The following is a 23,801-nucleotide window of genomic DNA, read 5'->3' as shown; positions in this document are numbered from 1 at the left end:
GAGCCGAAGGCAGATGCTTGACGACTGAGCTACCCAGGCGCCCCTTAACTAACACCCTTTATAAAGGTGTTTTTCATAGTCTGGTTTTTAAAATGTGCTTAAAAATGTGTTTTTATATCATGCATATTTATATTATTGGAATGTAAATTTAATTGGAGAGCCTTAAAGTTGGAAAACTTTTAAGCTCTTAATATTTTTTCCGTTGAGATGTTAGCTTAATGTTGCCTGTATAAATATATAAATACACATATTGAGAAATACAGTTCTGTGGTACTTTGATTCTGAAATTAGATCTATATACTTTTATTTAAAAAAATTTTTTTTTCTTTTTAAAGATTTTGTTTAGAGAGAGCATGTGAGTGTGAGTGGGAGGAGGGGCAGAGGGAGAGTGACAGTCTCAAGCGGACTCTGCGCTGAGCACAGAGCCAGATGTGTGGTTGGATCTCACGACCCTGAGATCATGACCTGAGCCGAAATCAAGAGTGGGACGCTTAACTGATTGTACCACCCAGGAGCCCCTAGATACACATACTTCTAGCATTCATATGAAATAGGATAGTTTATTCCTTTTTCTGCACTATTCCTAGGAAAGTTAAAAGGACAAAAAAAGTCAGATTTAAAAATTTTGTAGTGACTCTTGCATAAATGAAATGGGGTCTTATGATGAGCTTAAAATGATTTGTTTTACCATCAAACATCTAATGAAAACTTCGTTTTAAAAATGTGAACAGTTCTCAGTGATTCTACTCTCCTCCCCTACCTCACACAGACACAGTACACAGCACATTGACCCCATGCTGTTCACCAGGCTGAATTTTACAACAAATGCTCATTAGCACTTATTCTGTGAATTGGCCTTTTTCAAATGTATAACTGGTTTCTGCCATTAAATCTGATAGTTCATTTTGTAATTAGGTTGACTAAAAGCTAGAAATGATATCTATTAGAAAATGGAAGAGAAGTATGAAAAATGTTCATTTTAAAATGTTTTCAAGTAATGGTGCAGTGCTGATATTTGTAGTGAAAATACTTTTTCCCTACCCTAGTGTCCTAGAACGAATACATCACCATGGCTACAGAAATTGGTTCTCCTCCTCGTTTTTTCCATATGCCAAGGTTCCAACACCAAGCACCTCGACAACTATTTTATAAGCGACCTGATTTTGCACAGCAGCAAGCAATGCAGCAGCTTACCTTTGATGGAAAACGGATGAGAAAAGCAGTAAACCGAAAAACCATAGACTATAATCCATCTGTAATTAAGTATTTGGAGGTAAGTCTAGTTAATGTGCTTCTGATGACCAAACTTTGGCTTTTTAAAAAGAAGAAAGTTTTTAGAATGCAGGGTAATAAGTATAACTGTGTTTCTTGAATTAGTGGGATGAAGTGGAATTTCAAATGAGGCCAATCACTAGTACTTTTTTACTTTCTGCATGCATGAATCATCTTCTCAAAAATTGTAAAATTTAAACTGTGATTTATAGTTTAAACTTCTTTTTTTAAAAAAGATTATTTATTTGTTGGAGAGAGTGAGTGAGCATGAGAGCACAAGCAGGGGGAGTGGCAGGCAGAGGGAAAAGCAGGCTCCCCGTGGAGCAAGGAGCCAGACACGGGACTCGATCCCAGGACCCTGGGATCATGACCCGAGCCGAAGGCAGACGCTTAACCAACTGAGCCACCCAGGCGTCCCATAGTTTAAACTTTTAGAACAAAGTTCACAGCAAATCTCAGAAAATGGTACTTTAATCCCAAAGCCAGCCTTAAAACACTTGTTAAACCCCAGTGTATTTGAAATGTCAAGAGACTACCAACATAAGAATATTTTTGTGGGAACGCACGTTCAGAACAGCAATTTTGCATGGCTGTAGGAACACTGATTTTCCAAGTCCCTGGTGGTGGACAGCTCTTATTGTCGGAGAAAAGGGCTCCACTTTCTTGACGGTCAAGCACTGTAGGGTGAAAGCAACCCTGACAAGGTAACTAAAGGCAGAGTAGGCATCTGCCTAAATCTCTGCTTGATATTTCTCCCTTTTGAGTTCTTTATTTACTTGTCTTCACCTAGAAATTAGTCTCTGAGATTTGCTTTTCATTACTAACGCTATTACTTTAATCAGGTTTTGATCTGCTCTGGCCTCCTATGAAGAAAATTTGTTTGCTTTTTCTTACCTGAGACTGTTGTTAAAGACCTGTTTGCATATTGGATAATTAATATATTGCAGACACATAAGAGAAAAAGATTCATTCAGAGATGAAGACAGATTTATGTTTTTTCAGGTTATTCAGTTGGAAAACTAGTCTAGGAGAGGTTGAGAGGAATTAAGAAAACCAAGGGCAAGATACCAGGAATTGTTTTGTGCTGAGGATTTTGAAGGAATTGGAGACATATTCCTATCCCTTATCCTTTTTCCTTTTATTAAAGCATGGCCAGTGAGAATGTATTGGGGTCAGCAGTATCTTGGATGATTGGTTGGGGATGAGGTGAGTAAAGAGAGGAGGGAAATTCTAAACAATGTCAGTAGGATAAGGTCTCTTTAGGATACCCACTGTTATCTTTGTTTTAGAACGTAATGAAAAAGTTTTAATTCTGTTTTTTCCCCATTTGGTAGCGGCTTACATTTTGTTTCAAACTGAGTATAATTGGACCTTATATTAAGTAATTAATTTGTTTGTTTTTAAACAGAATAGAATATGGCAAAGAGACCAGAGAGATATGCGGGCAATTCAGCCTGATGCAGGTTATTATAATGATGTAAGTATTAAGATATGTTATACTAGCTTAGTAAAACCTCTTTGCTTGGACATTTGGACATAAAACCATGTGATCATTTGAACGTAAAACCATGTGATCTCAAGTGCAAACATGGACTTTTCTTTTTTATGTTTTTATAATTTAAATAAAACATTCCTAAAGAGATAATATAACATATCTCTGTACTCCATGGGTTATATTTTTTTTTATTCAATTAAAATTTTTCTTTAACGGTATATGAACTTTTGATTTGGGGCTTAAAGAAATGTCCAGCAAAAGATTGTACTGCTTCAGAGTCTGTGGAATAGGAAAGTTAATTTTAAATTTGGTTTATTGTGAATATGTGTTTATTGTGTTGACCTTGAGAAGTAATTGGGGAAATCGCATACTTGATTTTGTTGTTTGTTTAATAATGGCATTTAACTGTCCTATATCTCAGTTTTCTTCATTTAATTAATACAGACTGATTATAATAATAGTCTTTTAAAGTGCTGTATAGTCCTGAATTTGTCTGTAAATGTTGAAATAATTACCCTGGTTTATGCCTTGTGTGTAATCAGGAGCCCTTAAAACCCAATTTTTTCTTTTTGTAGTTGGTCCCACCTATAGGGATGTTGAATAATCCTATGAATGCAGTAACAACAAAATTTGTTCGAACATCAACAAATAAAGTAAAGTGTCCAGTATTTGTTGTTAGGGTAAGTATTGTGTTGGGTACTTTTTTTTTTTTTTGAAAAATTAATCCTGAGTTAGTCTGTACATATATTTAACAGGACAAAATTAAATTATTTTAAACTTATATCTGGGATAAAAATTGTTACGTTGCTAATAATTTTATTTTGGAATACCCAATCATTTATCCACTGTATTCACATTTAGTAAGGTATTGCATTTGGATTGTTCTTCATGTTGCAATTTCCATAGAATTCTCTGAGCAGGCCATGGATCTATATTGTAGCAGGTCTCAGACTTGCTCTTGAATAGTAGGGTGGCTTTTGCTGCTGTTTAGAAAGCAACATCTCAAAGTTAATGAAAACTGTTGGGTGTCATTAGTAAGGAAAACACCTGAAAAGAGCTAAAGGCCAGTGGTTGACCATAATTGTTAGCTTCAAAAAGGTACATAGTAGGTTCTAAATACATATGCATGAAATTTAAGTATAATTTTTAAATAAGTAGTAGATTGGCATCGTTGAAAATTTGAAAATTTGAAGGGGTTTGCAATAAAAGGGCTTCCCATCTTCGTCTCCCAGGCATCCAGTTAATATTACCATTTGTGATAGTATAATCATTTTCTTTGTGGTTTGCTAAGTAAGAATGTACTTGTTGGTTAGCAGTATATCAAGTCTAGAAATGTAGGATAGAGTTAATAGAGTTAAGCAAGTAAGAATTGAAAAAAAAAAAGGGACAGAGAAGCCATAATAATGGCAAACATTGTGGCAAATGAGCAAAATAAGCAAGTCCTCTGAGACTAGAGAGGTATGGTAGAGAGCAGGGAGAACCAAAGGTCTGAGGGAAATATTGCAGTCAGTCTTAGGTCTCGTATTGGCTTTTTTGTTGGTAGAACCAACCATTATGTAGTATGATTTTGTTTGCCAGGGAATTTGATAAAAGGGGTTGGTGTGCAGCTAATTTTTGTATCTTCTTAGCATAATAGAGAAAATTGTTTTGAAATGAGTAAAATCTGAGCATTTGGTATCACAGTACAGAAGGATAAAATTGTATTTGTTACAGTTTGTTAGGTAAATTTCTCATTTGGGGATCAAACTGTAAGGTCTCAGGAGACATTTACACATAGTGGAGTACACAGTCCAAATTACGAGGTATTAAGACATAAAGACAAGGTATTGTGCCTATAGCTCTGTTGCCTGTATTATTTACTTGGTTGGGATCCATAGTAGATAACAGAAACTAGGAAAGTAGGAGGATTTTATTCATAATCAAAGTAAGCAAAATCCTGATGTGCAGGTAAGCAATAAAAAGCCAGGTTTACCAAATAGTCTTCATTTTAAATATCTCATCCTGCTATTCCTATAAGCACACTTGTATTTTTCAACTGTGTGTCATAATTTTTAGTTAAATACATTTAGTGGCCAGGAAAAGTTTAATATCCTTGATGTCCTTAAATTGGTACTTTTTTTCATAAAACACCAGTAACTTTCTGCCTTAATTGGTCCACTAGCAGGTGTAATCCTTCTTTGAGTTATTTTGGTGACTGACCATTTTATTTATGTTAGCCTGCCATGTATCCTAGGAAAATGTGGTCTTTGCATATTTTGCTTTTAAAGGTTCTTTAAAGGGTGTAGATGTGTGTAACTTAACCAGGTACTTTTAATGCATTTACTATTTTTTTTTTAATATTCATTTATTTTGAGAGAGAGAGAGAACACATGCAGGCGGCGAGGGGAGGGGCAAAGGGAGAGGGAGAGAGAGAATCTTAAGCAGACTCCATGCTGAGCACAGAGCCTGACAATGGGGCTCGATCTCACGACCCTGAGAGATCAGGACCTGAGCTGAAAGCAAGAGTTGGATGCTTAAACGACTGTGTCATCCAGGTGCCATGTGCATTTACTATTTTTAATTTAGTTAATGAGCTAAAGTGCTAGAGCTTTTCCTGCACTGTGTTAATACAAGTTCTTCTCTGACAAAGTACTTGCTTATAAATCTGAACTATGCTTAAGTGAAAGTCAGTATTGTCTATTTAATGTTGATTATTGGATATTTTGTAAATACTTTCTAAGTGTTTTAAAAATTAGCTAAGATTCTTTTTTTTCTTCCCTAGTGGACTCCAGAAGGAAGACGGTTGGTCACCGGAGCTTCTAGTGGAGAGTTCACCTTGTGGAATGGACTCACCTTCAATTTTGAAACAATATTACAGGTAACAGTAATCGTCAGATGGTAGCATTCTTCTGTGGTACTGTAAAGAACTGGAGATACAGTTACTTTATTGGCATTTTAAACTTAAAATTGGACAAATAATTCTTGTGAGTTAATATATGCTCCTGTAAAGCCTTCTGTCATATATTCTTTTACATAATGTTTACAAATGTTCTGTGTTTTCACAGGCTCATGATAGCCCAGTGAGGGCCATGACTTGGTCACATAATGACATGTGGATGTTGACAGCAGACCATGGAGGATATGTGAAATATTGGCAGTCGAACATGAACAACGTCAAGATGTTCCAGGCACATAAGGAGGCGATTAGAGAGGCCAGGTTTATACACAATATACCATTTTCTGTAGTCCCTATTGTCATGGTTAAATTATTCTCTAAGTGTATTCTGGGTGCAGAGATGCATGGGCTCTGTCAGATTCTGGGATACTTTCTGCACCCTATAAACACAATATTTTTCTTTGTTTTCACACACTCACCATTTCGCTGGCACTTTTCTGAAGTAGTGTTGTCCCGGTATCAGCCTTTGCAATATGTTAGAGATGTATTGTCTGCCGCATTTTGCACTGGTTTTCTCTCTTCATTTATGGTTAATAATGTGTATACGTTATTCCTTTTTATTACCTACTGTGTAAGACAAGAATCTTTCATTCCAAATAAAGAATTCAGTCTTTAATTATACAACTGAATAAAATCTAAAGCCTACAGAAAACACCTTCAGAGTTCACACAAAATACAAGAAAAAAAGGCTTAAGTGAAGACCTGGTTGGCTTGGTTATGCCACGACTTCAAAAGGAAAGTATAGTAGGACTAAAAACTCACAAGTAACTCTGGATGTGGCAAACATTAATGGAGTAATGAATGGGTTCTTCAAGCTTTGAAACTGTAAGCAAACCATTGTCAAGAGGACTTTAGGACTTTTTCTTCTGATTCACTGTTGAGAACATCAGTTATGCAAATGTATAATAAGTGGAGTTTAAAATATTTTCAGTGAGTTGTATATTTTTACATATCAATGAGATATGTATAGTAAAACCGGAAAAAAAAAATCTCGAAAGCAAGCCTGAAGAATTGCTGCAGCCTCAGAATAAAGCTAAGCAGCATTCTTTACCGGTGTACCGCCCATGTGTGGGAGGAGGTTGACATCTTTATAGAAAACATCATCCACTGCAGTCACTTGTTTCTACTTTCAGAATCTTAACAAAAATTGTTGGATAAACATGCTTCTGCAAAAACTGCTTTAGTGTCCTGCCCATACATTGAGTTTCACAGTTGGTTCTTTGTTAGTTATAGGACTCAAAAGTTCAAGAGAGTTCTTAGACATAGATGAGAAACTTGATGGTTTTTCATGCCAGGGAGGGAAAGATGGCAGAATCCTTTGCAGTAGATTATCTTTGGCTTCAAACACAGTCTGAATGTCTCTGTGTTCGTTTTCCCTAAAAGGTGCAACATTCATGGAATAGCTTGTCAGGGAGAAGGTGTGAGAGTTTCCCACAGACCGTTCAAATAAATGAGAAACATCGTATGTAGGGGTGTTTAGCAACTAGTCTTTAAATAGCCTGTCCACAATTTTTTAGCTTATCGTTTCATGAAGCGTCTGAGGCAGAAACTGATGCTAATTTTTTGAGCGGTATTCCTATGTGATTTAAAAGAGTGTTGAAGGAATATTGCAAAAGTAAAATTCACTTAGTTTCTACACTTAAATCGGCTCCACATTTTCTATTGGTAAGACAGGAAATACTACTGTGGGGAGTGTGGGAAGCATTAGTACTAATACACCTGTAAAGTTCTCGGACTATTGTTGATTGAAAACTAAGAAGCAACTACTCTGTTGAATTCTTCTTTTGATGAGATGCGTTTGTTAGCTGACAACATTCTCTTTAAGGGCTTCTTCACTGTTGGAATACTTCCCACTCCTGTTTATAACGCAGCACAGTGTTTTTATTTTTCCCTGTCTGAGAAGCACAGATAATCTGTTAAATGCTGACTTCTTTCCCCTGCTGTGTGTCTTCATGTAACAGTTTCTCACCCACGGATAATAAATTTGCTACATGCTCTGATGACGGCACTGTTAGAATCTGGGACTTTCTTCGTTGCCATGAGGAAAGAATTCTCCGAGGTACGTGTACTAACAGTACTGATTGGAATATTTAAATAGGGAAGGCATTTGTGGTTAAATCATCACAATACCACAATACCAGCTTACATCTCCATTCAGTTTATTTACATATACACCGTCTCAGTCAGGCTCTTTAAAGAAACCTGAACACTCTCTCTGGTTCACAGTCATTTTGTAGATTTTTACTACTAGTAATATCTTTGAATTCTTTGAGTTGAGTTGTAAATTACATACAAGTGTTCCTCTTCTGTCATCCCGCCACCCCTGCAAATTACTTGCTTATCTGTATTCATCTGTTAGGGCTATATTCCTTTTCCTGTCTTATAGCCAGCATAGCTTTCTCCAACATAATGGCACTATAATTCTATTTAGATGCATTCTCCTGGCAGTTCTTTTAAAATATGATTAACTGTGGTATCAATAGCTACACTTTTCATTATTGCTATTTCTGAGAGCAGGTGTTGTGTTTTTGTTTTTATTTTTTTTTTAAACAGTATACCACATTTGCGTACTACATGGCCCACTTGTTACTAAATTTTTTCTTGTTTACTTTTATTGATTTCTTAATTATAAACTAATGTCTATGAATTACTCCCTCCTACAAAAGAAATCCATATTTTTACTTGGATTAACTTAGTTTTAGACTTCATTAAGTGGGGCTGTTGAAATACAGTTTATCTCTACCATTTTTGCGAATTCAGTGGGTGCTAGAGTTAGGGAATTAAATGTTTATATATGTAATACAAATATTGAAACAAACATTTGATTAATAAAAACATTTAATCTCATTAGTTCATTGTTAACTAGGAAGGTAGTGTTTTTCAGGTGCTTAATTTGAACTTGTACTAATTTAACAAAGAATGCATTCCACTCCATACTCTTGATTCCAGTATCCTGTAAAAGTAACATCTTCCTCTGACATATAAATGCTGGGTAGGCACATGGGTGCCGCAGTCACTGGGTGTCAAGAAATTACTATTTAGAGATTTTCCTTTCTGTTCAAGAGTCTTGGTTGAATTTTTACAACATTCCAGAGCTTAATTTATAGCCTATAGTGTTGATGCTTTCTAGATAAGAAAATAAATGCCCTTGATATTTAACCCATATTTCAAGCCAGTTTTTTTTCTTTTAAATCATGTTTGTTTACGTGTTTCTGGCTTTGCACATTTTGTGTGAGTTCATCCACAGTGCTGTATGGTGATAGGATATAGTACCTATCATTGAAGGAGTATACTCACTGTGAATGTTATAATATTGTACAACTTCAGAACTAGATGGAGTCTTTGGAATCATTTAGCTGGAGTTATTTTATGGATGAGCATCATGACCCAGCAGGCTTAAGTGACATGTTCAAGGTAAAATAAGTTCAGATCCAGGACTAGAATCTAGCTTAACGCTACACTAATGTTGCAGCTTTTCTCACTCTTAATGGAAGTCTTAGCTGTTAAACAGAAGTAAGACAGATAACTTTTTTCTAGGCTTTTAAAATCCTAATATAGAGGAAACAATAATTGTTACCAAAGCAATTCTAAAGTATCAATACAATTATTTTTACAGTGGACTAGGGAGGACTATAATAACTATGAAGTCTTATATAAAACTACTAGCATCTTGGATTCAATAAAAGAAAACCTGCTATGTGGCAACATTTTTCACTTCAGTGTTCAATGAAATGTTACTCAATTTTGGTAATGAAACTGTTTCTAAATAGTACTTAACTTTTCCTCTGAAACTTAGAGTGTATGTGTGAGATACTCTAGCAGTTAAATACTTTCAGATTTGAGTTGAGGCAAATTTGCATAAGATTAAATGGATGCTGAATTATTATTTGTTCTTCCTATGGCTTAAAAAATACACCAGCATCCTGCCTATATTATTTGAGCATTGAATTTTATTTTTTATGTGAGGGCTCTTTTTATTTTAATTTTTGCTATGGAAATTTCAAGCATGTACAAAAGTATAATGAATCTCCATGTACTTTTAGGATGTATGTTCTAGCTTAGCTTACTCATGATTTTTGCTCCCTTTTAAAAACATTTTTCTTATTACCTCAATGAGTATATGGGACCAATATGAATATATTAAACCAAGTTAGTTATACCACCCAAATAGTAGTTCTAATAACAGGTCTGGTATAGTAGATGAGTTATTAGATTCCAATTATCCATTTTCTGTCATTCCTCATTTTTCTAAATTCTCTGAATTTTAGTGATGATTATAAAACAGTGAAACCAGTTACAATTTTCCTGTCCTTCACTTGTGAATTCCAGTTGTCTCAAGGCTGATCTGAAATTCTTCACATAAAATTTCAAGTGAATTTAATTTAGCTTTATACATAGAAAATTGGGTCACAAAGTCAAACAAATAGGGATAGGACCTTCCAATATCTAAAATGTCAGTTGGTCTCTACAAAGGGATGATGTTCAAGTAGCCTACACAGACTCTGAACCATTGGGCAGGTAAGCATAGTCCTGCACAATGTTAGTGTTGTACATTAGACCAAAACTTGGGTTTAGGTATTTTTAAAAAGATTTTTATTTATTTATTTGACAGAGAGAGAGAGGGAGAACAAGCAGGGGGAGCAGCAGAGGGACAGGGAGAAGCAGGCTACCCCCTGAGCAAGGAGCCCGACCGGGGCTTGATCCCAGCAGCCTGGGATCACGACCTGAGCTGAAGGCAGACCCTTAACTGACTGAGCTGCCCAAGCGCCCCGGGCGTCTTGGGTTTAATAAGAACATTTTAAATGAAGGGGATGTTTATGATCATGTAGTTCAATTCTTTATCGAATACTTACCTTTTCTATCTCATTCCTAAAACCCAGTCTTCTCACAAACATTTTTAGTGTTACAGTATTCATTACCTCAAGTGATTATTTTTTGCAATTTTAGGTAACTTAATTTTCAGAAAGTTCTTTCATTATATCAGAAATCTGCTTCTGTATGACTTGTCCTACCTCGGGAACACAAAAAATTAAGTTTATACTTTCTTCATGGCAGCCCTTTAAATATTTGATGATAGCTATCATGTCTTCTTTTTTTAGTATGTTAGTATACTGAAGCAAGCACTCTATCATGTCTTCTTAATGTAGACCATCAGCTATAAGCATACAGGATCCCTGTGCATGGTGGAAGCCATCATTACCATACTGTTGACTGCAGAATTTATAGTTGCATTTTAGTGTCCTTTCTGAGATTGTTCTCATGCTTTTTGGAAAAGGAAGAAGTTACACAAGAGAAAGTAATCAGTATTTTTTAAGGTTCAAATGAGCACAGATCTGTTGTTAGGAGATTTGCTATTCAAAAGATCGTGATTGGTCCATAGGTATGAAATTGAACATACTGAAAAATTGAGAGGTATCGTGTACCATTCATTAGTAAAACATATGCAAGTCAGCATGATTTATACACAATTATCCTTTTCCATTATTACTTAGAGCACTTAATTTGTGGGCTGGGATTAAAAGAACATTTAAGCACCAGAAGTACATGAATCTAAATGAGCCTTTAGTTTACTGATATTTATGCATTTGACTCCCATTGAAATAGAGCCATTAAAATCCATTTAATTAATGACCATATGCTATATGTATGCTACCACTGGTAGAAGAATCTTTTCCCAAGGTATGACACTGCCCCTCGTGCTTCTTAAATTTTAGTGGGATATTTTCACACACTTAAGATGGTGGAGAATATGAGAAGAGTCTTGATAGTGTTAGAAAGGTAGTTTTATCTGTATAGAGTTAGAAGCAGATCACTTAAGACTAGCTAAAATGTACACAAGAAAGGTTGAAAACGCAGAATCAATAAGAAAACTGAAGTAAACTTCAGTGAGAAGCATAATACTCTTCAAAAGAACCCAGTTTACAAAGTTTCAGCATGCTTTCATTTTGTTTACCTTCTTGGTTTTAATAATAGCTGATACATTACACTTACTATATATCGGGCATGTTCTAAGAACTTTATTTTTTTTTTTTTTAAGATTTTATTTATTTATTTGACAGAGACAAGACGAGAGAAGGAACACAAGCAGGGGGAGTGGGAGAGGGATCATGACCTGAGCCGAAGGCAGACGCTTAACGAGGCGCCTTCTCCCCCCGCCCCCCCTTTTTAAGAGAGAGTGTAAGCTAAGGTGGGAGGGTGAAGGGAGGGGCAGAGGGAGAAGGAAAGAGAGAATCTTAAGCAAGCTCCATGCTCAGCATGGAGCCCAGCATGGAGCCCAGCATGGGACTTGATCTCACAACCCTGAGATCATGACCTGAGCCAAAATCAAGAGTCGGATGCTTAACCGGCTGAGCCACCCAGGCGGCCCTGTTGTGATAACTTCATTTAATCTTCCTGGTAACCCTATGAGCTAAATACTGTTTGTTCCACGTTTTACAAATGGGTAACCAAGGTACGATAAAGTTAAGTAAACCTTCTTAAGGTCAGGTAGCTTGTAAGAGGTGGGGGTAGGATTTGAACCCAGGTTTTTAGGGCCAGAGTTCACACTCAACCACTATGTTAAACTGCCTCTTTTCTGTTTTAAAAGTAATATCAACATGGATGTAATGATGTCTTCCTGAGCTGTGATGACAGAATTACAGAGTTTTTCGGGGAGAGGAGAAGGGTGTAGGTAGAGGGAACTAATTGAGGTACTCAAGTTCATTTTACCATTTGTCTTTAAAACTGTCCATGTAGGTGGGACACCTGGGTGGCTCAGTTGGTTAAGCGTGTGACTCTTGATTTTGGCTCAGGTCATGATCCCAGGGTCCTGGGATCGAGTCCTGCATCAGGGTCCTTGTTCACTGGGGAGCCTGCTTCTCCCTCTGTCTGCCACTCTGCCTGCTTGTGCTCTCTCTCTTTCTTTCTGATAAATAAATAGATAAATCTTAAAAAAACCCAACACTGTCCATGTAGATTATGGGATTTTATTTTATTTTTTTAAAGATTTTATTTATTTATTTGACAGAGAAAGACACAGTGAGAGAGGGAACACAAGCAGGGGGAGTGGGAGAGGGAGAAGCAGGCTTCCAGCTGAGCAGGGAGCCCGATGCGGGGCTCAATCCCAGGACCTGGGCCTCAATCATGACCTAGGCCGAAGGCAGACGCTTAATGACTGAGCCACCCAGGCGCCCCTAGATTATGGGATTTTAATGTAGGATATATTTAACAACACAAAAATTAAACTACAATGAATGGTTCAAACTAAATGAGTTATAAGATACTAGTTTATGTAAATAGAACATGGACATAAGGGTTATACTGAGACTTATTCAGGAGGTAATATCTGTTTTCAGATACAGCACTCATGGAGAGGAAATGAACTGCTGAGTACGCACAACTTAATATTATTAGTACTTTTGCTAAGCCTCTCTGTATCCCTTCCTTATTGCATTGACTGTGGTCTTTAATAAATGAGATCAACCCCTCTGCAAAGATCTTTTGGTTTAGCAGTGTGTTTTTAACTGTGTGAAGACATGTTTATGAAGTCTGAGTGTGCCAAAAATCTTTGATGCTTTTTACTGGAAATAATTTTACTTATTGAAGTAGAATTGGCAAGCCACATAGTTTATGATTAACGGACCTACTTTACTTATGCAATGTTTACAAAACATCCCACAAGATCCTGTCCTCCCCAAGAAAAAAACAGAAACACCCAGCTTCCTTTAAAATAGCCTATATTAGAGTAACTTCTTCCACCAACATAGCATATATTAATATTAAAAGCTCTTCAGGCGCTTTTTACTTAATCATGCAAACAGCTATGTAAACCCATTTTACACATGGATGCTGATTTTCTGTCTGTGTTACCTTATTTTGAGGAAGAGTTTATTTTTAGGCTCTTTTCCCTCTGCTTTCCTGAAGAGACTGGATTATGGTAGGTTCTCCCACGTAAAGAATCATCTGAGTATATTATGAGAAGAAAAAAGACTTAATAAGTCTTAATAAGACTCTGAAGCACATTATTTGAAGAAATTAGTGTAGTAGGGTTCTGAAGTATTCATTTTATATGGTACATTCACATTTTTGCAGGAATTGTTTTAGATTTTTATATTGGGCTTTGTTCTTTCTAAATGTTGCACATAATATGGCAAAAACTTGTTGAAAATAGATTTGTGGCTTTCTTGGGATGTCACATCTGCACACTGTTGCTGTCATAGTGTTTTTTGAGTCAAGAGCAATTCCCAGACCCTCTTGTATATAAAGATTCTGGTTTTTTGACAGTGATGAAATCACTGTGATTAATAATTCAGGCAGTTGATTTTCAGAAAGAGTCTGCGTCTTTGCATTAATTATAATTATCTGCTTCAGTTTATTTTGAGTGAGGCCGAAATTTCCATTTGCTGATGAATTAGTTACCTGGTTATATTTTAGAACTTCCAGCTAACTAGGTCTTTAGTAGTTTGTCTTGTCTTTTTCTTTTCTTCTCTTTTCCTTCTTTCTTTCTTTCTTTCTTTTTCTTTCTTTCTTTCTTTTCTTTTTTTTTTTTTTTTTTTTTTTTTTTTTTTTTTTTCTTTGCTCAATCAGGGGGAGCTGCAGGGGAAGGGGGAGAAGCAGGCTCCCGGCTGAGTAGGGAGCCCAGTGTGGGGCTCGATCCCAGGACCCTGGGATCACGACCTGAGCCGAAGGCAGTTGCTTAACTGACTGAACCACCCGGGCACCCCTCTTTGGTAGTTTTTAAAGTTAAAATTCAGAGCTTTGGAAAGAGTGATAAAATTAGATAAATATGTAATATGCTTTTGGCTTTTTCATTTTTAGTAGGTAGATCCTTATATGATTAAAGTATGGTATCATCAAAAATAGTTACTTGTCAATGAGGGCAGTTAAGTACCAAAACAAATAACTTTTTTTTTTTAAGTCAGTTTTTCCCTTTACTTTACTGATATACTAGAAAACCATCTTAAAGTTTTATTTAAGGGGTGTCTGGGTGGCTCAGTCAGTTGGATGTCTGCCTTTGGCTCAGGTCATGGTCTCGGGGTCCTGGGATCGAGCCCCATGTCAGGCTCCCCACTTGGTGGGGAACCTGCTTCTCACTCTCCATCTGCCTGCTTCTCCCCCTACTTGTGCGCTCTCTCTGTCAAATAAATAAAATCTTTAAAAAAAAAAAAAGTTTGATTTAAGTCCTATCTCAGGAATTTGTAAGAAGGACCTACAGTGCTGAGCTCTTCAGTTATAGAGACCAGAATAAGAATTTCTAATTAAAAAAAGAAATGGGGGCACCGGGGTGGCTTGGTCGGTTAAGCATCTGCCTTTGGCTCAGGTCATGATCCCGGGGTCCTGGGATCGAGCCCCACATCGGGCTCCCTGCTTGGCGGGGAGTCTGCTTCTCCCTCTCCCTCTGTCTGCCACTCCCCCTGCTTGTGCGAGCTTACGTGCGTGAGCGTGCTGTCTCTCTCTGTCAAATAAAATCTTAAAAAAAAAAAAGTAATTTTTAGGTGATTTATCCCTTTTTTCATTTGTCCTTTTTTATGGATTGTTTCATAAACTAGTCTTAATTTCTCCAAAATGCACTAATCAGTTTCTCAAAGCCAATCTGCTGAAGGCTCTTTCTGTTTTTTTCCCTTTGAAGGTATTTTAATATCATTCTCTTTGAGAGAACATTACCCTTATTAGCATGGTTTTAGAATATCACGTTACTTGGATTATTAGCCCATTGAATTGTATATGCTTTAACTTGCTGATATTTTTAAATATTGTATTGGTCCCTAGGGAACATCAGGAATGTACAGCCACCACAGGGGGCCTGTGGTGCCTTTGAATAGGGGCAGGTAGAGTTTCTCCTGCTCAGAACCATCCATCTGAAAAGGGAATGCCTTCTGTAATCTTTCTGACAGCTGGCAAGCTAAACCTCCCAATTTGAGCCAAGGAAAGCTTAAGAGCTCATTAACAGCTCTTTCTCTTTTCTTTCTGTAGGAAAAAATTTCCATAATTAAATCCAAATATGATGTCTTAATATCTTCCCCACACCCTATATTCTAGATCTGTATACAATAAATCGAACCCTACTGTCATACATAATCCTTTAAATATTTGAAAATGACAGAATTTCTCTTAAGTCTCTCTTATCCAAGTTGAATACTACATTTCCCTTTACTCTTTCTCATGACTTCTGGATCCTTCCCCATTCTGAGCATCTCTCGTCAAGAATTAAGATTCACCATTCAGAATATCCATTCTTACTAAATGGCAGAGGGCACGACACCACACGAATTCACACTAATCATCAAAAACCTACATTTGTTTTTATATAAACTCATAAACCATTCTAGTAGACTATAGAATTGAGGTTGAAAACCTAAATACTGGACTTTACATTTATCTCTATTTAAAATTTTACGTATTAAATTTCTACTCATTAAATTTAACATCACAATATCTTCTTGAATCCTAACCTCTAGAGAACTCCCGGTTTTGGATCACCTGTAAATTTGCAAAGCAGGCCATCTACATTAATAAAAAAATGTTAAATAGGGCAGAGGCCAAGCAAAGAACCTTGCAGCCCTCTGCAGACTTGCCTCACTGGTAACAAACATCCAATGGAAACTTAGGTTGGAAATGGTCTCTCCATCATGTAGTTAAAAAGCCACGATCCTCTGCCATGATCTTAAGACTAGTTCAAAAGTTTGCCTGTGGTTTGGCTATAATTTCCTTGACCACCCCTCCAGTAATTCTTTACAAAAAAAAAAAGTTATTTTAGCATGACTTACTCCAAATCACTGATTTTCAGTGGAGGCAATAATACCCTATAACGAGCATTTTGTAAAGAGTTTTCTCTCAGAGTGTGCACTGGTGCCTTTTTAAAAAAGCTTTATGCATAGTGGTCATTATTAGTGAAGATATAGAATGTTTACAGCACTCTAAAGATTCCTTTGTACCTTTTCCCCACCCAAGCTTTTTATTAGGTAATGTAGACATTCAAAGATATTTTCATTAATTTCCCTTTTCTCTACTGTTTTTCAAATTTTCTTTTTTGTCTTTTTGTGGTTTCTTTCATCTCCCTTTCCCTTACGTACAGCTGTCTTAATTTCCTCGACCTGCCTCTGTGTTTTTTTTTAATTACATTAGGTTTTTATAATTTAAAAAATTTATTTATTTATTTAAGGAAACTCTCCTCCCAATTTGGGGCTGTACCTCATGACCCCAAGATCAAGAGTCACATGCTCTATCAACTAAGCAAGCCAGGTGCCCTGCCTCTCTGTTCTTTTGAAAACAATGTTTTATTATTTTTTCAGATTAACTTCATTTACAGGTTTCCTGCTATTGAAAGCAATACAACAAAAGTTAGTATATAAAGAGATAGTGTTGTGTATTATTACAATCACAGGCTCTGGAACCTGGATGTTAAGTCACAATTTAGCCTTTAGCAGCCATGGGATATTGGGGCAAGTCACATTACTGTGTCTGTGTTTTCATCTGTATAATGGGGATTAGTAATAGTACTGACCTTTCTGAGTAGTTGTGAGAATTAAATAGGTTAATTCATGAGAAGCATTTACTGCCATAAACAGTATTCAATTAATTTCAGCTATTACCTCATTTCCAAAGCTAATTTCAGAGCCTGCTTCCATCTCTCTGCCCATTTAAGGATAAAAGTGATTACTTCAGAAGGGTATTTTACTTTTCTCCTCTAAATGTTTTTCAGCCATTATCATTAGTTAGTGCAGTTGTACAGGTTTCTATTTTCAGGTAGTCCATAAATATGACCACTTGTTTGAACAAGTGGTCATGATTTTTTATGTTTTCAGGTGTAAAAAAATTCAACACTTAGAATTGGCTTTTTTAAATTATTTTTAATTTTATTTATTTTTTATTTTTTAAAGATTTTTTTTATTTGACAGAGAGAGAGACAGCAAGAGAGGGAACACAAGCAAGGGGAGTGGGAGAGGGCGAAGCAGGCTTCCCGCAGAGCAGGGAGCCCGATGCGGGGCTCGATCCCAGGACCCTGGGATCATGACCTGAGCCAAAGGCAGATGCTTAACCATCTGAGCCACTCAGGCACCCCTAGCAGAGAAATTATTAAATCAGTTTTATAAAGTACTTTCAGTCTTTGAATGAACTGTTTTAAATTTAGTGTTTTTTTTTTTTTTAATATTGTGGACTTCTTTTGAAGATTTTATTTATTTATTCGAGATCGCGAGCACGCGATGGGGGGCAGGAACAGAGGGGGAAGGAGAGGGACAAGCAGACTTTGTATGGAACGTGGAGCCCAGTGTGGGGCTTGATCCCAGGATCCTGAGATCCTGACCTGAGCCAAAACCACCAAGAGTCGTCAGTTGCCTAACCAACTGAGTGACTCAGGCGCCCTATGGACTTTTTTTTTTTTTTTTTAAATAAAAGATATCGGGCTTGTGAGTTGGGGGGTGGGGGAGAGGCAGAAGGAGAGAAAGAATCTTAAGCAGGCTCCACACCCAGTGCAGAGCCCCTCCATCTCATGACCCTGAGATCATGACCTGAAACTGAAATCAAGTCAGATGCTTAACCGACTGAGCGCCCCCCCAGGTGCCCCTGGATTTTTTTTTTTTTTTAAACTTTTGTTTATGAGAGCGAGAGCATGACCTGGGGGTGGCAGGGAGAGGGAGAAGCAGAGACTCCCTACTGAGCAGGGAGCCTGACTTGGGGCTCGATCCCAGGACCCCGGGATCATGACCTGAGGTGAAGGCAGACTCTCAGCCTACTGAACCATCCAGGTGCTCCACCCCTGGACCTTTGTTTAAGGGATGAAAAAGCAACTGCTGTCCTCCCATAGTGAGGAAGTAAGATGATGACACAGTTCTGATTTAGGAACTAGATATTAGATATTAAGGCTTATGAGATGGAAGGTATTTGAAAGAGGAAAGTTTCAGTCCTGGAGGAGGCACACCATGGACTGTGATCGTCATAAAGGATAAAACTTGGCACTGTTAGGTTTACACTGTAAAGAGAGAGTAGTCAACATTTTGGTGTTTTTTATTATTGTTGTAGAATCACATTTGAATTAAATGTGCTAAAATTTACTGGGCCATAAAGCTCCTCTTCTAAAAAATAATTGTAGAAGAGATTTACAGAGGAGGTTGGAGTTAATAGAAAGGTCATCCTTCTTAATTGGATTACTTCTAATACCCAAATACAAATACAGGTGAAAGGAATATACCTACTATAAAATGTAACTTAGAATATTTAATCCATTGTTCTCTGAAAGATCAAATACCTCTTTAACCACATGGATTCAAGGAGACCACAAACTTCCTTTTCCTACTGTAAGTTACACAGGTATTACTTGGTATAATACGTATTATCTTTGAATAGGCTTTTACATAATTTTTTTAAAAACTGGTTCTCATTATTATATTGAAGTCATAGTTTTGAACTGCATGATGGCATGCCAAGATGAGTTTAAATCATTGCTCCTTCTACTTGTTGAGTAACAAGGTTTTCATGATCCATAAAAATTAAGTGGTAATCCCTATCTAACAGATCAGGTTGTAATATATGTAACACTTTAAGTGCTACACAGATAGAGGGCAGTGGTGATGAAAATATTTTCTCTCTCAAGCAGAACTCCCACACAGTGCAGGTTCTAAGAAATTAAGTACCTTTGAAGACAGTGACTTTTATGTGACGCTCCAAACTTACATCTTCCAGATCCAGGAAGGACACAATAGGTACTTGGGGAAGTGGCATATATACCCCATGTCCCCACCCCCAGCCATGAAAATCTTTCAGTTTTATCGGAAAGGTAGGTAATAGGTGCTTTATTTTCATAGGTTTTTGAAAAGCTGATTATACAGTTGACAGTTAAAAAGGTGTTTTCTGTCTCATCTTTAGGGATGGGTTTTAAAAAAATTATTATTCCCCTCAAGTTCTTCAAGACTTCTAATTTTTAACTCCTTTGTTAAACATAGAGTTATGAATAGCTTAGCTTTAAAATACTGGTTTTGGGTTTTTTTTTTTACAAAATGCTCATACTGGTGTCTATAGTAGATTTATTTTGTGTTGTAAAAACTTGTTTGTTCTAAGTTGGCATTCTTGGTTTTTATACCTCTGATGTGATTCATACTTAAAAATAACGTCAGCTGCAAAGTGGGAGATTTTGCATCTTAAAAAAGTCTTCAGTGAAAGAATATATACTAAAATCTTGCTTTCTTCTCACAGCTAGCCTGTTATCCAGATTTTTCAATAATTATGGTGAACACTATTTAAAGAAAAAGTTACCCTCTTCCACCTTTTCCTTATAGCTTTGTCTTTATTGGGTATTTTCCTGGAGTCCTTGTTTTAAAATACTTCTGCATCTGGGTATAGCCCATATACTTGAGCATGCTTCCCATTGAAATGACTCTTGGTGAACTCCTGCTCATTCTCCTAATTAACATTGCTTAGATGGGCTTTTCCTGTATGCCTTAACAATTTTCAATGTGATTGTCATTAATGCTTTTTATTTTATCTGAACTTCTCAACACATTTTAGCATGGTCTTGACATTAAAAGCAAAATGGAAGAAGTCTTGTACCAAAGTTATTCAAAGCTGCCCTCTCTGAATTGTGAGATGTGTATTAGTAAGCCATATTTTAGAGTCATTTTGTAACCCTAGAGCGTGTAGTCTATTTTCATTCCACCATTAGTATTTACAAATGTCAGTACCTTTCATTCAGAGACCACCAGGAACACACTTGTAATTGAACCAATTGGACTTATCACTCTCTGCAGCGAAGAATACAGACCATGGAGAACTGTGGGGTGTCTCAATAAGAGGGTGTTACAAAGATTATATTATAGGATTTGGGCTTTGGAAATGTCGGGGAGGGTTCAAGGAAGTGAGGGCTGTCACTCATTTAACATAAGAGAGATGTTTGGTATTTTGTGCGTTGTATAGTGACCTTGTTTTTGTTTGACTTCATCCTAGTCTCAGACAGAGTTGTCTAGTGGGATCAGAAGAACAAAATGGTTTAACTGTAAATGTCAGATCAGTCTGTAATAACATTGAGACTTAACTGTGAGTATCAGGTTAGTTCGTAGCGGTCAGGGACTGCTCCTTTTTTTTTTTTTTTTTTTTACTTTCTTAAAAGCATTTAAATCCAAACTGGGAACCAGTTGGGCGGGGGGTGGGGAGGTGGGGGCTGGTGTTAGGTCAGGATTCAATAGCAATGACATTGGGCATGTCACTGGAACAAGCTGCAGTGATACCAATAGTTACGTTTTTACAAAACAGCAATTGGGAAGCATATCCTGCATACCAGTTTCAGCTGGCTAGAATTGGTTAGTGGGTAAAATATGAACATATTCTTTTTAATAAAAGAAATAAGATGTATGAGTTTCTGCATTAGTCTCTCTGGGGGATCTTAGGGTTTATCCCACTAAATTTAGTGTCCAGGGATTGGTTTGTAGTGCTTCAGGAGTTGTTTCTTTCCATCTGGGGAGAGTCAACTATTCATTTTTTATATTGTCTATGTTAATACAAAGCAGTAAATACCAAAGGGATTTTAAAGGTTTTAAGACTTAAGAACTCTATCAAATACTTTACAATTGAATATTATAATAATTGTAACAATTCCTTATGAATTGTCAGATTGACTTAAGGCAAACAGTGGACCATGTTTTCACAGCTTTACTGTCCATTTTTGTCATGTTCATCAAAGAACATTAAGGGGAAATTTATATTAATTCATTTATTCAAACAGTTGCTGTTTACTAGGTGCCAGGGCCTGGGTATGGTGGAAGGGGTCAAATAGCCATTCCTGTCTTCATGAACAGTACTACTGATTGCTGATTTTTGTTTTAAAAGCATCACTTTTTTCATTTCATATATATTCTAGAATAAGCACTGCATTATTAATGGTACACAGAAGACTATCCCTATGATTAATAAGGTAGTTTTACAGTTTTTGTAACTTTAAAAGTGGTAGCTTTTTAAAATCAGATATTTATGGAGCATCTGCTCAGACAAGTCCAGAGATGCCTCCAAATGTGGAGGTCTTCAGAACAAAATTTCTATCCTAGTAAACTGCAAGATAGGCTTCTTTTGTATCTTCATTTTGAATAATAAGTTGAGGGTATTCTCCTTAATATTGAATCTTTATCATTTGGTAAAAACTGAGTAAGTTTTAGAACTAGAAAAGCTGTATTTGTAGTTAAGACTTAACTATGAGTACTTATTAGAATTCTAGAGCACATTTGGTTAGAGTCAGAGATGAGAGAATGCAAAATGTTTAGTTCCATTAGACAAAATACATTATAGGCAAACCAGTCTTCTCCATGTGATACTACTAGATCTGCGTTGGTCTGTGGTATTTTCCTATTGAAATAAATAAAGAACATAATCATATTTGGTCTTTGAAATCTTCATAGCTATATGATAGCTTTGAATGTTTATGAGATACTGAAAAACCTTTAAGAAAGGATTTAGATTGCAAAACTTTTTACATCGTGGTGCTTTTGGTAGAGCAATAGTAGCATTAGAGTGTGGTTGATTCGGACACAATTAAAAGCGGTAACCTTTCAAAATAAGGTTTTTCTCCTATAGACCATTCCACACAGGGAAATGTGTACATTTTAGGTTTTAAACACACTATATTGGACTATCATTTAGGTCTTATTTACCAAGTATAGTACATATTTTTGCATAGGAAAAGGGATTCCAGAGTTCCCACAGATTTCAAGATAAGTAGGGAACTTACCACATAACCATTTTTATCAGTGTCTAAATTATATGTAGATGCCAGGACATGTCTTCATATAATTTAGGCATGTAGGTTTGTGGTACATTCTCTTGGTTAAAGTTTCCTAGATAAGGTTTTGTATTTTGAAAGTAAATCTGTGTAGCCTCCCGCCTTCATGATCCCCACAGAATTCACTCTGATAAAATTTATAATAACCAGTAGATTTGCATTTATATCTTCTTTATAAGTATCCATTTACCAGGAGGATTGATGTAGATTAGTACCAGCTTACTATGTCTTTTCATAATTAATGATGACTGCCAGTCTATTTGCAGTATGCCATTTTTTCCCTATAAAATGGGAGGGGTAAATTTTATTTTGTGTATTGTTACCTTCAAAATTTAATGATAGGAGAACATAGTGTAATTGATGTTTACAGTGGTAAGTGACAAGGAAGAAGAAACTTTTACCGAAGCTCTTCTCCAGCTGCTCCAAAATTCTAGGTACAGTCACAGTTTTTACTTGGGGCAGTCATAACTCATCTGAGAGTCAGCAGTTCTGGCTTTGAGTCCCAGCTCTGCCACTGGGCAAGTCAGTCTCTGAGTTTGTGTTTCTCCCTCTGTCAAGTGGGGCTAATGATACCTACCTCACAGGGTTGTTGTGAGGGTCCCAGAAGTACACAGAAGACGCCACTGCTCACGTGGCAGGCATGAAGTAAATGTGTGTTGCTTAAGTTGCATATGTGCAAAGAAAGCTGGCGTAAAGAAAGTGACATATTGAAGCGAATTTGACTTAAAAGGAGTTTGGAACTGATTAGGAAAGGCATTATAAAGGGTTTAAGAGGAGATGACTAGATCAAGAGTTGGTATGGGATATTCTACACGGTCATTCTATTTTCAGTAAGGGTGCTTAGGATTAGAAGTGTCACTGATAAAATTAATTGTATTGTAAGCACATTTAAATAAATAACATTGAAATGGAACTATGACTTATTTTTTAAAGCTTTATTTGTACAAGTCCTCATACTTTACTTCCACTGTCATCTCAGAACCCCCGTATTCCCTTAAGGCAACACTTCACTCCCACCATTCCTCTTGCACTGTTCCCCAAATTCTGTTCTTTTCCTTTGTTCGTTGCTTGCTCGTTTGCTTTTTAAATCAAGATAACAATTTGAGTCTTCCTGAGAACCACTAGCTGTTTTTTGAGTTCTAGTTAGGTCTAGTTAGGTCAATTGATACTTAATGAGCATAAGATATACTGAGTTGTTCTGTAGATTTATAGCAGAATATTCTTTTCATTGCTGCTTTTTACTAGGTTTACAGTATCCTGAAAAAATATAAAGGCCAAAAAAAGATACATTTTTGTGGTGTGAGTTGTTTATTTGGACATTTTTAATAGACATTTTAAATTTCGATCAGAATCCAGTATTC

At 36.5% G+C, this 23,801-nt stretch overlaps 1 protein-coding gene across 3 annotated transcripts in view; it reads left to right on the top strand.

The window, feature by feature from the left end:
- The window catches only part of WDR33 (WD repeat domain 33), a 110,517-nt gene that overhangs the window by 45,090 nt on the left and 41,626 nt on the right, over window positions 1-23,801 (top strand). For all 3 annotated transcript variants that reach the window (XM_032412703.1, XM_032412706.1, XM_032412709.1), the window contains exons 2-7: window positions 1,047-1,273; window positions 2,681-2,749; window positions 3,343-3,447; window positions 5,529-5,624; window positions 5,812-5,963; window positions 7,664-7,761. In XM_032412703.1, coding sequence (XP_032268594.1) covers window positions 1,070-1,273; window positions 2,681-2,749; window positions 3,343-3,447; window positions 5,529-5,624; window positions 5,812-5,963; window positions 7,664-7,761 — 724 coding nt within the window. In that variant the 5' untranslated portion in view covers window positions 1,047-1,069. The remainder of the gene's footprint in view (window positions 1-1,046; window positions 1,274-2,680; window positions 2,750-3,342; window positions 3,448-5,528; window positions 5,625-5,811; window positions 5,964-7,663; window positions 7,762-23,801) is intronic.

The sequence above is a fragment of the Phoca vitulina genome, unplaced genomic scaffold, assembly GCF_004348235.1.
Source record: "Phoca vitulina isolate PV1807 unplaced genomic scaffold, GSC_HSeal_1.0 scaffold1, whole genome shotgun sequence".
NCBI classification, from domain to species: Eukaryota; Metazoa; Chordata; class Mammalia; order Carnivora; family Phocidae; genus Phoca; species Phoca vitulina.
Note: the sequence above shows the minus strand (reverse complement) of the source record. Positions and strands in the feature narration are given on the sequence as shown.